This window comes from Kuraishia capsulata, genomic scaffold (genome assembly GCF_000576695.1).
Source record: "Kuraishia capsulata CBS 1993 genomic scaffold, Kuraishia_capsulata_scaffold_6, whole genome shotgun sequence".
Classification (NCBI taxonomy): Eukaryota; Fungi; Ascomycota; class Pichiomycetes; order Pichiales; family Pichiaceae; genus Kuraishia; species Kuraishia capsulata.
In genome coordinates this window covers 537,168-549,851 of record NW_019172955.1, presented here as the reverse complement: position 1 = coordinate 549,851, position 12,684 = coordinate 537,168, and the positions used below count along the sequence as shown (strand labels likewise).

General features: G+C 47.0%; 11 protein-coding genes across 11 annotated transcripts; 8 read left to right on the top strand and 3 right to left on the bottom strand.

Moving 5' to 3' along the window:
* Positions 1-189: 189 nt before the first annotated feature.
* On the top strand, positions 190-1,845 carry KUCA_T00005041001 (uncharacterized protein; the record flags this gene model as incomplete). Its single annotated transcript, XM_022606186.1, has 1 exon — positions 190-1,845. The coding sequence occupies one exon, from the start codon at positions 190-192 to the stop codon at positions 1,843-1,845; it is 1,656 nt and encodes a 551-aa protein (XP_022461043.1).
* Positions 1,846-1,970: 125 nt separating this feature from the next.
* KUCA_T00005040001 (uncharacterized protein) lies at positions 1,971-2,871 on the bottom strand (the record flags this gene model as incomplete). The annotated part of the gene is made up of 2 exons (XM_022606184.1): positions 1,971-2,783; positions 2,839-2,871. The coding sequence occupies 2 exons, from the start codon at positions 2,869-2,871 to the stop codon at positions 1,971-1,973; spliced, it is 846 nt and encodes a 281-aa protein (XP_022461042.1).
* Positions 2,872-3,140: 269 nt separating this feature from the next.
* KUCA_T00005039001 (uncharacterized protein) lies at positions 3,141-4,532 on the top strand (the record flags this gene model as incomplete). The annotated part of the gene is made up of 1 exon (XM_022606183.1): positions 3,141-4,532. One exon carries the CDS (start codon positions 3,141-3,143, stop codon positions 4,530-4,532), a length of 1,392 nt encoding a protein of 463 aa, XP_022461041.1.
* A 465-nt stretch (positions 4,533-4,997) lies between these two features.
* Positions 4,998-5,816, top strand: KUCA_T00005038001 (uncharacterized protein; the record flags this gene model as incomplete). Its single annotated transcript, XM_022606182.1, has 1 exon — positions 4,998-5,816. One exon carries the CDS (start codon positions 4,998-5,000, stop codon positions 5,814-5,816), a length of 819 nt encoding a protein of 272 aa, XP_022461040.1.
* Positions 5,817-5,999: 183 nt separating this feature from the next.
* KUCA_T00005037001 (uncharacterized protein) lies at positions 6,000-7,169 on the top strand (the record flags this gene model as incomplete). The annotated part of the gene is made up of 1 exon (XM_022606181.1): positions 6,000-7,169. The coding sequence occupies one exon, from the start codon at positions 6,000-6,002 to the stop codon at positions 7,167-7,169; it is 1,170 nt and encodes a 389-aa protein (XP_022461039.1).
* Positions 7,170-7,429: 260 nt separating this feature from the next.
* On the top strand, positions 7,430-8,453 carry KUCA_T00005036001 (uncharacterized protein; the record flags this gene model as incomplete). The annotated part of the gene is made up of 2 exons (XM_022606180.1): positions 7,430-7,459; positions 7,521-8,453. 2 exons carry the CDS (start codon positions 7,430-7,432, stop codon positions 8,451-8,453), a joined length of 963 nt encoding a protein of 320 aa, XP_022461038.1.
* A 208-nt stretch (positions 8,454-8,661) lies between these two features.
* KUCA_T00005035001 (uncharacterized protein) lies at positions 8,662-8,973 on the top strand (the record flags this gene model as incomplete). Its single annotated transcript, XM_022606179.1, has 1 exon — positions 8,662-8,973. One exon carries the CDS (start codon positions 8,662-8,664, stop codon positions 8,971-8,973), a length of 312 nt encoding a protein of 103 aa, XP_022461037.1.
* Positions 8,974-9,165: 192 nt separating this feature from the next.
* KUCA_T00005034001 (uncharacterized protein) lies at positions 9,166-10,965 on the top strand (the record flags this gene model as incomplete). Its single annotated transcript, XM_022606178.1, has 1 exon — positions 9,166-10,965. One exon carries the CDS (start codon positions 9,166-9,168, stop codon positions 10,963-10,965), a length of 1,800 nt encoding a protein of 599 aa, XP_022461036.1.
* A 220-nt stretch (positions 10,966-11,185) lies between these two features.
* Positions 11,186-11,926, top strand: KUCA_T00005033001 (uncharacterized protein; the record flags this gene model as incomplete). Its single annotated transcript, XM_022606177.1, has 1 exon — positions 11,186-11,926. One exon carries the CDS (start codon positions 11,186-11,188, stop codon positions 11,924-11,926), a length of 741 nt encoding a protein of 246 aa, XP_022461035.1.
* A 92-nt stretch (positions 11,927-12,018) lies between these two features.
* On the bottom strand, positions 12,019-12,171 carry KUCA_T00005032001 (uncharacterized protein; the record flags this gene model as incomplete). Its single annotated transcript, XM_022606176.1, has 1 exon — positions 12,019-12,171. One exon carries the CDS (start codon positions 12,169-12,171, stop codon positions 12,019-12,021), a length of 153 nt encoding a protein of 50 aa, XP_022461034.1.
* A 125-nt stretch (positions 12,172-12,296) lies between these two features.
* KUCA_T00005031001 (uncharacterized protein) lies at positions 12,297-12,668 on the bottom strand (the record flags this gene model as incomplete). The annotated part of the gene is made up of 1 exon (XM_022606175.1): positions 12,297-12,668. The coding sequence occupies one exon, from the start codon at positions 12,666-12,668 to the stop codon at positions 12,297-12,299; it is 372 nt and encodes a 123-aa protein (XP_022461033.1).
* Positions 12,669-12,684: the final 16 nt, after the last annotated feature.

Here is a 12,684-nt window from a genome sequence, read left to right as displayed (position 1 = left end):
CAGCCCAAAAACTTTTAGGCCTCATACGGATTTCCATAACTTATCTAGTTATTTTCTACTCAACGCTATACATATTTAAGCCGCACAACAAATCAATACTCACACTACTAACGTACGATCTAAGAATTTTTTTGTGGCATGAACAGGTGCTGAGTAGTATCCACTGCTTCTCAGCAACACAACACATATATGACTCAGGTAAAGAGAAGGAAAGTGGGGAAGGCATCAGCTGTGACCACTTCACGGTTCACGATGTACTCACACCCGCTGGGAGTGAGACCATTGGGTAACAGTCTGGCGGCTTCTCTGGACCCCAGCATCCAGAAAAAGAGGATTGAACTGATGGGATTGTGGCATCTCTTGCCAGATGAAATCATAATGAATATTCTGGGGATGGTGGAAGATCCGCTGGATCTTATGCGGTTAGGCCACGCCTCCAGAATCCTATATGCCTACACTTACACGGAGGAGCTCTGGAGAAACATGTATTCGCGGAATCCATGGGAGCTTCAAGAGTGGAAAGGGAGCTGGAGAAAGACGATTTTGGGTATCGACGCCGAAGAAGAAGTGACCATACTCTGTGGCCAAAATTTAGTTTGTTCAGATGTGTTGTATAGGCCATTTCAATGTTCCCAGGTGAGCTATGCGGAGATTTTTCAAAGTCTGATAGCCGAACAGACACAGGACCGGGAACTTTTCAGACTGACCGATGAACATGTGAGCATACAGAAGGGAAGGATAACACGAGTTAAAGATATGAGCCCGACGCTTTTTGCCGCAGAATTCCACGATACTCCGTTCATCTGTCCATCCTTTGACTGGCCCAACTGGGATCTTGATTACCTGAAAAATCGGTTTCCAGATGTGAAATTCCGCCAAGAATCTGCCAAATGGCCTTTGGCAGTGTATGCTCAATATTGTCGGAAAAATGCAGATGAGTCTCCGCTCTATCTTTTTGATTGTTCGAGTGAAGCTATGAAGGTGCTACGTAAGGAGTACGCCGTACCCAGGTTCTCTCAGGACGATCTCTTTGAGGTATTCAACAAACAGGGCATTGAGTGCAGACCAGATTATGCGTGGATCATTATTGGACCTGCTGGTTCCGGCTCCACCTTCCACAAAGATCCAAACCATACGAGTGCATGGAACGCCGCACTTACAGGCCGCAAACTCTGGCACATGCTTCCGCACGATGTGGTCCCTCCAGGTGTTTCCACAGATAGAGAAGAGAATGAAGTGACTTCACCCATTGGACTAGCAGAATGGGTCGTCGGTGGTTTTTTCAACGACTGTGTAAAGCTATGCGAGAAGGGTCTGTGCCAGATCGGAATTACCTTTCCGGGGGAATGCATGTACGTTCCTGCAGGATGGTGGCACAGCGTGATAAATCTGGACGACAGTGTGGCACTCACACAGAACTTTGTGCCGACCCCAAAGTTGGCACATGCGTTGAATTTTTTGAAGAACAAACCGCAACAGGTGTCAGGCTTTCACGGAGCAGACGTTCGTAAGAGTGTGAGACATCTGCTGGATACGAGAGAAATTGCCGAGAACAAACGCAGAACTTTTGAAAACTTCTTGGAATCGAAGACCAGTGACAATAACGAGGATTGCGGAGTTCTGACTGATTTCTCTTTACCCGTGCTGGAGTTGTTTGAAGAACTTCTCATAGCCAACGGGTTGGAAGCGGCTCTCACCAAAGCCCAATTGGAACTGGCAGTTTTAGAGAAGGAATCCAGGAAAAACGAGCCAAAAGAGGTGAAGAGAAACGAGGTTTGGGATAGTCTCGTTGAAGGTGCTTCGACGGGATTTAGTTTTGGATTTGGCGATGAAGAGGAAGACTAGTGGGCTCCCAATGATCAGTACAATTTTCACAGAAAACCCGAATGGAGGTCCATGTCAAAGACTGGATTCTTCCTACGTCCTTTATTCTGACAAATCTTCCATTTTAATCATTACATATCATGACTTCATTCAAACTTTTTGGGCTTAGCCGAAAGCATGAAACTGCTCACAGTCTCGTAAACACCTAAAAAGATAGCCCCTCCAGCACTGATCCACATTGTCCTTGGACCAACACCAGACCAGAACACCTTGGTGCCCTCTTCTGCCACCATGGTCTTGACCAACTGCGAGACTCTCACCTTAGATTCACTGAGCATGATTCGCGTCTTAATCACATCCAGAGGTGTAGTCGAGGCAGCCGCAAAGCCACCGGCCACAGATCCACACAGAGCACCCTGCAAAGGAGAAGCCTTTTCTTTATTCTCCAGCTTGGCAACCTTAGCTTTCAAGTATTCGTACAAAGGGAACTGAATCATCGTAAAGGGGATCTCGCGAATGATCGTGGTTGACCAGCCACGATAAAGCCCTCTCAGAACACCTTCTCCAGTCTCGTTCCTGAGGATGAACCTGAGAGAGTCCAATGAGCTGTTGAATCGCGAAGTCTGTGTCCTCTGTTTGATCACTTCAGCAGGAACCCTCACCATACAAGCCGCGATTTCTCCCATTGAAGCTCCTAGCATGTGACTCAAGTTCAGCACCGTGTTCTCGCTCTTGATGTGCCTGCCTAACGTCTGGCGAAGGTACTTTTTGGACGTATCATAGGTCACGAAGAACAACGATGCCGAAGGTGCTGATGCAATAACAGCTGAGCCAAGTCCTCTATATATACCGCTCCATCCTCCATTGCGGAAAAAACCTCCTTTTGCCTGCAATCTGGTCTTCATTGTGTCTATCGGGAAGAAGGCCAGATCGGTCGCTGTGCCGGCAGCTCCTCCACTCTGAAAAATCGTTAGTTCCTCGGGATTTTCACGCAATTGACCACACCACACTCACCACCAGAGAGATGAAAAACGTCTGCTGGTCCATTTTTTACCACAAAACAAGGTCTCGCCAATTAACTCGCCAACTTGTGGGTTTCGAGAAGCTTATCGGCCGAGATTTCCTGAAGTAGTCATAGTGGACACGACTTTCGGGCGTGGCCGGGTAACCCTTGCTTACAATTCAATTTGCCTGGCTTCCATCTCTAGGCCTTGTCATCCTTCCTCACTTAATTTTCTTCTGTTTTCCTGGATCAAACCGGATTTCATTCTGATATTTTGCTGTTTGGTACTTGTTGGAATCCTGATTCATTGATAATGCAGAGATTGCTCGTTACCAGTCTTTTTATGAAGAGAGCGCCCACAGTGGCTGCTCGTAGTCTATCCAGCTTTCCAGGCTTGAAAACGGCCGCCACCTCGGTAAACAGTGCTTCCACGCTGGAACCACCCAGTGGGTCACCAATTTCGTTGAAGGATGCAGGAAGGGACTCGTCATTGTATGGCACAAGGCCCATATATCTGGATCTGCAGGCTACCACACCGGTGGATCCAAGAGTTCTGGACAAAATGATGCAATTTTACACGGGACTGTACGGAAACCCTCACTCGTCCACGCATTCGTATGGTTGGGAAACTGAGACGGAGGTGGAGAAAGCCAGAGAACACATTGCGAGAGTAATTGGAGCCGATCCCAAGGAAATAATCTTCACTTCCGGAGCTACAGAGTGTAATAATTTAGCTTTGAAGGGTGTGGCAAGATTCTACGCAAAAACAAAGAAGCACATCATTACCTCGCAGACAGAACACAAGTGTGTTTTGGACTCAGCCAGACATCTACAGGACGAAGGGTTTGAGGTGACGTATCTGCCTGTGGGAGAGGATGGACTTATTGATTTGGAACAGCTTGAACAAGCCATCAGGCCAGACACTTCCATTGTGTCTATCATGTCTGTGAATAACGAGATTGGTGTGATTCAGCCCCTTGAAGAGATTGGAAAGCTTTGCAGGAAGCACAAGGTGTTCTTTCACACCGACGCCGCACAGGGATTCGGCAAGATTCCTCTGGACGTGAACAAATACAACATCGACTTGATGTCTATCTCTGCCCACAAGATATACGGACCAATGGGAATTGGTGCCTTATATGTTCGCAGAAGACCCCGTGTCAGATTGGAGCCTTTGATCACCGGAGGTGGCCAGGAGAGAGGTTTGAGGTCCGGAACATTGGCTGCGCCTCTGGTGTCTGGATTTGGCGAGGCTGCTAGACTCATGACCCAGGAGAAAGACGCGGATATTGCACACATTACCAAACTTTCAGACAGACTTATGAATGGATTGCTGTCTATCGAACACACCCAGCTGAATGGATCAGCTACTCACAGATACCCCGGATGTGTCAATGTGTCGTTTGCATATGTTGAGGGAGAGTCTCTTTTGATGGCACTGAAGGACGTGGCTTTGTCTTCTGGCTCTGCGTGTACTTCTGCCTCTCTGGAGCCAAGTTACGTGTTGCATGCCTTGGGTGCTGATGATGCCCTTGCCCATTCTTCCATCAGATTCGGCATCGGTAGATTCACCACCGAGGAGGAGATTGATTATGTGATCAAGGCTATGACTGAGAGAGTGGGTTTCTTGAGAGAACTGTCTCCTCTTTGGGAGATGGTCCAGGAGGGCATTGACCTCAACACCATTGAGTGGTCCGGTCATTAAGGTAGTATATAGCTGAACTCCACGTGTTGCTGCGATTGATATGGTATTCCTGTATATGAATTTGAGTTATTTGGCCATTAGATAAGTGTAAAATAATATTCCAGTCCTGCTTAAAGTCGATTAGTATGCGGACCGTTGAATAATTGATTAGGAGGCCCATGTCGTGTGCCTACAAGTTTATGAAGTCATGACACGAAGATCGGTGGTTTATAGCTCCTCCGATTAAAACAAAAATATGTAACAGGGATTTTATCGGGTATGCTTAGGGGATTTTGATCAGTTTGGGGAAAGCCTCTTAATCCTTTATAAATCTCTGGCTTGCTTGCGTTCTCACAGCGACCTCCGCCGCACACTTGCGGGTTACCCGGCTGCGATGAGCCTAAAAAAATTAGAAAATTCAAATAAAATTTACTGCCTTCTTCTGACCTGATCCTCACTACGCAAGCCGTACCCTACAAACACAACATGAGTTCAGTAACAGAGCCCTTGAACAGCAATCCAGAGATCCTACTGAGAAAGCGCAAGAATGCCGACCGTTTGCGGATCGAAAAGCAGGAGGCTGCCAGGAAGAAGGAGCAAGACAAAGAGAGCCGTCGCAAGCTACGTGCGAAGAAGTTTGTGAGGGCTGAAACTTTGGTGGCAAAACACAGGGCGAGTGAGAGAGAAGACTACCGTGTGAAGCGTGTTATCAAGAATGAAAAGGAGACACTGTTGAATGCGCCAAAATCGATTGAGGATGATGAAGAAAAGGCAGAATTGCAGTTCATTGTCAGAATTCGCGGCCCCCACGGAGCCAAAGTTCCAGCAAAAGCTAAGAAAATATTATCGCTGTTGAGACTAGACCATATCAACACCGGTGTTTTCATAAAATCCACCAAATTGGTGAGACCATTGCTGAGAATCATTTCGCCATACACTGTCTTGGGTAAGCCCTCGCTGGCTACCATCAGAAACCTGATCCAAAAAAGGGCCACCATTGAGTTGGATGGTCGTGAGGTGAATCTGAACGACAATGCCGTCGTTGAAGAGCAGTTGGGCGAGTTTGGAATAGTGTGTGTGGAGGACATCATTCACGAGGTTGCAACCATGGGCGAAGCTTTCAAGCCAGTGATCGGCTTCATGAAGCCATTTCAGCTGACTTCGCCTGCTCAGGGCTGGAATGCTCTCAGCAAGTTCAAGAGACTGGAACTGAGAGAAGAGAGCAATAAGCGCAAGATCTCTACGGCTGGTAATGCTCCATTGGAGGAGGTTGACATCGACACCTTCATTGCTGAGCAGGTGTAAAGGCTTGCGAAAATACAGAATTTCCCAAGCTACCTCTATAAACTCTTCAATGCATCTTTGGTACAATATTGAGTAAGTCCAAGTAAAGTCAATCGTCTGAGATTTCTGCAAGGTGGTCGTGTTCCACCCTATCGTGCTGCACACATTTTGTGGAGAGGAAGCCGGCGCCGGCCCGTCATCGCGATGATTCAGAGCCCATTTTTCACTCAAGCCTCTCTTTCTTCCTCGTCAGTCATAGCACCCAATCAATATCTACATACAATGGTTGCTAAAAAAATCGTTCTACTCGCAGGAGATCACGTCGGCCCCGAGGTTGTCGACGAGGCTGTCAAGGTTCTCAAAGCTATTTCGGAAGCCCGCCCATCTGTCGAGTTCGAGTTCCAAAACCACTTGATCGGAGGAGCCGCCATTGATGCCACCGGAGTTCCATTGCCAGACGAAGCTTTGGCAGCTGCTAAGACTGCAGATGCCATTCTTCTTGGAGCCGTTGGAGGCCCCAAATGGGGAACCGGTGACGTTAGACCAGAACAGGGACTGCTCAAGATCCGCAAAGAATTGAACCTCTACGCCAACCTCAGACCCTGCAACTTTGCTTCTGATGCCTTGTTGAAACTTTCCCCTTTGAAGCCAGAAATTGTCAAGGGCACCGACTTCACTGTGGTACGTGAATTGGTGGGTGGTATCTACTTTGGCGAGAGAAAGGAAGACGATGGTTCTGGGTTCGCCAGTGATACCGAGGCGTACTCTGTTCCAGAGGTCCAAAGAATCACCAGAATGGCTGCTTTCTTGGCTCTTCAGAGCAATCCTCCGCTCCCAGTCTGGTCTTTGGACAAGGCCAACGTTCTAGCTTCCTCCAGACTCTGGAGAAAGACTGTTGAGAAAACCATCAAAGAAGAGTTTCCTCAACTGACTCTGCAACACCAGCTTATTGACTCTGCTGCCATGATCTTGGTCAAGTCTCCAACCAAACTGAACGGAGTCATGCTCACCTCCAACATGTTTGGTGACATTATTTCCGATGAGGCCTCCGTAATTCCCGGATCTCTGGGCCTATTGCCATCTGCTTCGTTGGCTTCTTTGCCTGACAAAAACACTGCTTTTGGTCTTTACGAGCCATGCCACGGCTCTGCGCCAGATCTGGACAAGGGCCTGGTCAACCCAATCGCTACTATTCTGTCTGCTGCCATGATGCTCAAGCTTTCGTTGAATCTGGTAGAGGAGGGTAATGCCGTCGAAGCTGCCGTTTCCAGGGTACTTGATGCGGGAGTTATGACCGGTGATCTCGGCGGAAAGTCTTCCACCACTGAGGTTGGTGATGCTGTGGCTAAGGCTGTGAAGGAGTTGCTAGCGTAAACCCGTGATACAACGCTGATCAAATGACGTAACAAGGACAACAATTAATTAACGTGATATGCCATTGTCTTGAAAAAATTCTCATAAACTCGTTTAGATCAAGATATTAATCCCGATACAGGGTTAAAGTCTCCGAATACCGGGCCGATTATAAGGCCGTGCACATACCAAATATATGTTGATAGTGTACAATTTACATAGGCTGCTCTAGCCGACTCTTTTTCTTTCCTTCTTCTAAACAACGTTTTTTTCCAAACATCATGGTATTGGAAAAGATATATGTTGCAAGAGTAGGTGTTTTTGCTCGAAATACCCGTGCGACCGTATACATTGACTAACTCCGAATTCTAGCATGGCTACAGGGCCAATTGGCTGCCCCCACCACATGCACCAAACCCTACTGGGATAGACAGCGATCCTCCATTGGCACCATATGGAGTTGAGCAAGCCAAAGAGCTGGCAAATTTTATTGTGAATTCGCCCCTAGTGGACCCAAAGCCAGAGCTGATTTTTTCGAGTCCGTTTTATAGATGCGTGGAGACTTCTACCCCTCTGGCTAACGCGATAGATGTGCCCATTTTCGTTGAACGAGGAATTGGAGAATGGTATAAAAAGGACAGGGGTGTGATCCCCGAGCCAGCATCATTAGAGCTGCTCAAGACGTTTTTCGGACGTGTTTCTGCCGATTGGGACCCAAAGACTGTGGTTCCTTCTCTAGAAGGCGAGGACGAATCCGACATCTTTGCGCGCTGCCAGGAATTCTTCCCAAAGTTTTTGTCCAAGTTTGAAGCTGCATACCCACAAGTTAAAACTGTGATGTTTGTGACACATGCTGCCACTAAGATCGCTCTTGGAATGGCGATCTTGAAATACACAGGCGTGCGTGAGCTTCTGCGCAAAGAGCACGGTGGAGATGGAAAGACCGTCGTCTTGAGGGCAGGAACATGTTCCTTAGACTCGTACTCCAGAAATGGTGATTCCTGGAGCCTTGGATTCAACGGAGAAACGAGCTTTTTGGAGAAGGGTGAGGAGATGAACTGGCATTTCTGTGAGTTATTTTTGAAACTTTTGAGGTCTCTAGTTGAGATTTATGCTTTTGGCGTGACCACTAACCTTTTGCCTATTTTAGCCGACACTTATGAAGCAGGTTCAGACGAAGATATAGCCGAGAGGGCCAGACTGGCTGCGGCTGCAGCTGCCGCAAAATCCGAATCCGTTGACGTCGATGACAAAGCCGGAGACTTCCTGGAGAGTGAGGAGGAGCTTGAGGTGAGTGCTTGTTAGGATAACCCTTTTTTCGTTGCATAACGTACGTACTAATATGGACTTCCATATATAGTCTGTCTATGTGACGCTTGCGCTACCTCGAGTAGCGGGCAAAGTGGAGAAGACCACGTTTGAGTCAAGCATAGCAAATCCCCAAACTGGAGGATCCCAGTCGAAGGGTTCATCTGAGAAGGCCGGGTCCGTGTTTCTGGAAGGCCTGGAAAGCATGCTGCCTTCGTCTGTAGACCCAAATTCCACTCTCAGGATTTCCGGGCTGGAAACCGAAAACCCGCTCCTGAAAATCAACCACACGGCGTACCAAGGTGAATGGACCAATTTAAACGGATCTGAGTTAATTTTCAACGAAAATGGAGAGTTTGTCGCCAAGTCTGCTTACAGACTGAACCTAACTGCTGGAACTCTGGTTCCGAAGGGCAAAGATGAGGACGCCGAAGGGCCCTCTACTACCAAAAGATACTCGCTGCTTCAATCTGCCCTGGCAAGAATCGATGCTCAGAATTCGGGGAAGAAGGACTAGAAATAATGTATAAAGTCATATTGTAGATTAATGTACCACTGATGCTGAAATTGCTCTGCAGTGCACGTATCAACAGTGGCCGCACGACAGACATGCTTTTAGTCACGTGATGAATATCGTCTCCAAAGCCAAGTTTGACAGTGCTCCACTCTCCTTAAGCTTCACTAGGTACGGGACCAGACCGAAAGCGTCATGTCCGACTACGACGATGATGATTTCATGAGTGGAAACTCAGACGGAGAGGAGGAGTTTGAGTTCTCGTTTGAGGAGGATGAGGGAGATGACGATATGATGGGCGACCGCTTGGATCAGGACCAACTTGGCGATGTGGTGGATTTTGAAAACCTTTATTACAGCTCAAAGGCACTGAAAGATGACGATCTTGGCCAAGCACTTGAATCTTTTAAGCAAATTCTGGATGGTGATGCACCTGCCTTGATTGTGGTCAAATCGTTGAAGCAATCGATGAAGATACAATACGAACTAGGACGCTACGAACAGGTAATTGAGCTATTAGACCAATTGGTGCACAAACTGGACTCTGTGCCCAGTGCTTATGCCGAGGATTCACTCAAGAGGATTTTGGCTCGGTATGACAAGCCTCTGACCCACAGTTCGGAACAATTGAGTTTCCTGGGTGGACTGTATGATAGGATACTCGAGGTTGGTCTCAACGATGTCCTCGCAACTACCACCAAATTGAAGAAGGCTGGAGTACTGGCAGAAATGAACAGAACAGAAGAAGCCCTTGCTATTTTATTGGAGCTTGAAAATGCATACAACGCCAGTAATAAGAACTACCTCGAGATCATTGCCTCGGAGATCAAGCTATTGGTGGAAAACGGATCCGGGGACTACGCCAGACTACGAAAATTACACAACAAATTCTCCAACACCAATGTTGATGTGCTTCATCCTCGAATCCAAGGCGTTGTAAAGGAATGCGGAGGACTGCTGGCCATGAGATCTCATGCTTTCCCCAAAGCCAACGAGTGTTTCTACGACAGTTTCAAATGCTTCGACGAAGCCGGCGACCATCGCAGGTTGACAATATTGCCAAAACTTCTCATATCTACTATTCTGAGTGGATCTGAGATCAATCCTTTTGAAGCGGTGGAGTTCCAATCATTTCTCAAATCGGGGGATATCGTCAGTCTCCTAAAGATATATCACGCGATTCTGGAGCTAGATATATTCTTGTTTCGGAGACTTATGAATGACCCAGAAATGCTTCGTATAATAGAATTTGACGATTTCTGTCTCACCTATTTCCCGCTGGTTCGGGAAAATATGAATAGAAGATACGTTCACAAACTGCTGAAGGCATACTCAAGGTTGAGTCTGGAAAGACTATCTTGTGACCTTGATATTAGTACACCTCAGGTTGAGCAGCTGCTTCTGAGGATGTTTGCACAGGGAGAGCTTTCCAATTTGAAACTGGACATGCTCAATGGAGTTGCGGTTAGAGTGACGGAAACTTCTATTGTGCCAGCCAACATACCCACTGAGGAAGTGACCTCCAAGCTGAAGGCTCTCTACAACGACGACCAAGAGTATGCGGGCGATCGCAAGGCGAGGTCGAGATTTTTGATGTCGGCCCAGAGAGAGCCCTTATTGGGAACTGGTTTCAGATATAAGAGGCGAGATGATGCGGATTGGGCTGTGAAGGAATGGGTTGGTACAATCAATTCTGCCGTGCCTATACCCAAGAAGACCAAATTGTCCCAGATCGAACAAATCCGGCTGGAAAAACACATGTTGCAGCAAAAGGCCTCTCTCCACCTATCGGCTTCCTCTACTCTTGATGATTCTATTCCCGAGATCTTGCAACAAACCACAATGAACGCGTTGAATAACATGCCGTTGCAGGATGTGGAGCAGGACGAGACCGGGGAGGAAGAGTCGAAATTGATGGAGTCGTTCACTAAGTTTACAGTCCAACTGCGGGACCATGTAAAGAGCTTGAACCAGGAGATATCAAAGGAGTTTTGAGAGTTTTGACCTAGGAATTAATAAGTTTCAATTAGTAAACGGGCATGATAAACAGATCCTAATGTATTATTAACGACTGCATAGTATATGCACACTGTTGCGTGCGGCTTATCAAAATTCTCTCCCACACGACGAGATGAGCTTCTAAAAAATTCTGAAAAATTTCAAAAGTTGCCTGGAGAACTCTTCTACTTCGAATCATATATTATTACAGTCAAACATGGGTGTCAAATCTAAGCAAAGAATCGCACCTAAGAAGGCTGCTGGTACCAGGAGGGCACCATCCAAGAAGATCGTTGCCGCCAAAGAAATTGTCGAGGAGAAGGCTGAGGAGGAGTTTGAGCTGCCCAGTTCTTCTGAGGACGAGGACTTTGGAGGCTTCTCTGATTCTGCTGATGACGAAGAGATAGCAGAGATCCCAGCCGAGACCATCTCAGAGCCCCAGCCATCATCTGCACATACAGTGATAAAGCCAAAGCAGAAGCTACAGAAATCCCAGGAAAAGACTAAGACCAAGAGAGGCATAATATATGTGGGCCGCATTCCACACGGTTTTTACGAAGAGGAGATGAAGAAATACTTCCAGCAATTCGGAGAAATCACCAGACTGAGACTCTCCAGAAACAAAAAGACTGGAAAGTCTAAGCACTACGGTTTCATAGAGTTTGCGCTCTACGAGGTTGCCAAGATCGCCGCAGAGACCATGAACAACTACCTGATATTCGGCCACATTTTGAAGTGTTCTCTGGTTCCAAAGGAAAACCTTCACGAAGACATTTTCAATGGTGCAAACACGAAGTTCAAGGTTGTTCCATGGGCCAAGATCGCACGCAGAAAGAACGATGCCCCAAAGACGCTGGAGAAGTGGACCGAGCTGGAGAAGACAAGCGAGCTGAACAAGCAGAAGAAGCAGCAACAGTTGAAGTCAAAGGGCATTGACTATGATTTATCATCTCTATAAATTTGCGTCTAACATCTGACATATTAGTTTGAACGTTTTTTGAAACGGAAGTCCCACGATGTTCCAGTAGTCACCATCTACGGAGGCCATCATCAAAGCTCCAAATCCTTGGATTTTGAAACCACCTGCAACGTTGAGACCTTCACCAGTAGCCGCGTACATGTCCACAAACTCGTCAGTGCGGCCTTTTTCCATCTTGATGACGGAGGTATCCACGAAAGTGCCGATTTCGTAGCCGTCGGCATTCGAGGAAGAATACACCATCATAACCACTCCAGTCAACACCTTGACATCATCATCTGAGTCCCTCATCTTCTTGATGACTCTTGCGTTCTCCTCAACAATTTTAGGCTTTTCATATATGATTCCTTCATTCTCGACAATGGTGTCTGCAGCCAACAAAACCAGGTCTTGAGTTGTACCCTGCTGTTTTAGCAGACTCCATACTGCCAATGCCTTGCCACGGGCGGTGTCTAAGACGTACTTCACAAATTAGTAACGCGATTAAGCTTTGATTTTTTTTTGGAAAGCGCCGTGCTAAAATATTCAATTCTTCACTTACCTCCTCTGGTGTGCGAATGGACTTATCTAAGTTCTCTTCGAACGAAGAGGCTATGATCTCGATGTCCTTGATCCCAAGACTTTGCAGAATCTCTGCTCTTCTTGGAGACGTAGACGCAAGGATAAACCTCTTCTTTTCAAGTGCAGCAAAAACAGGATGGTTGAAAGGTTTGACAGACATTTTTCAAGTCGACAAA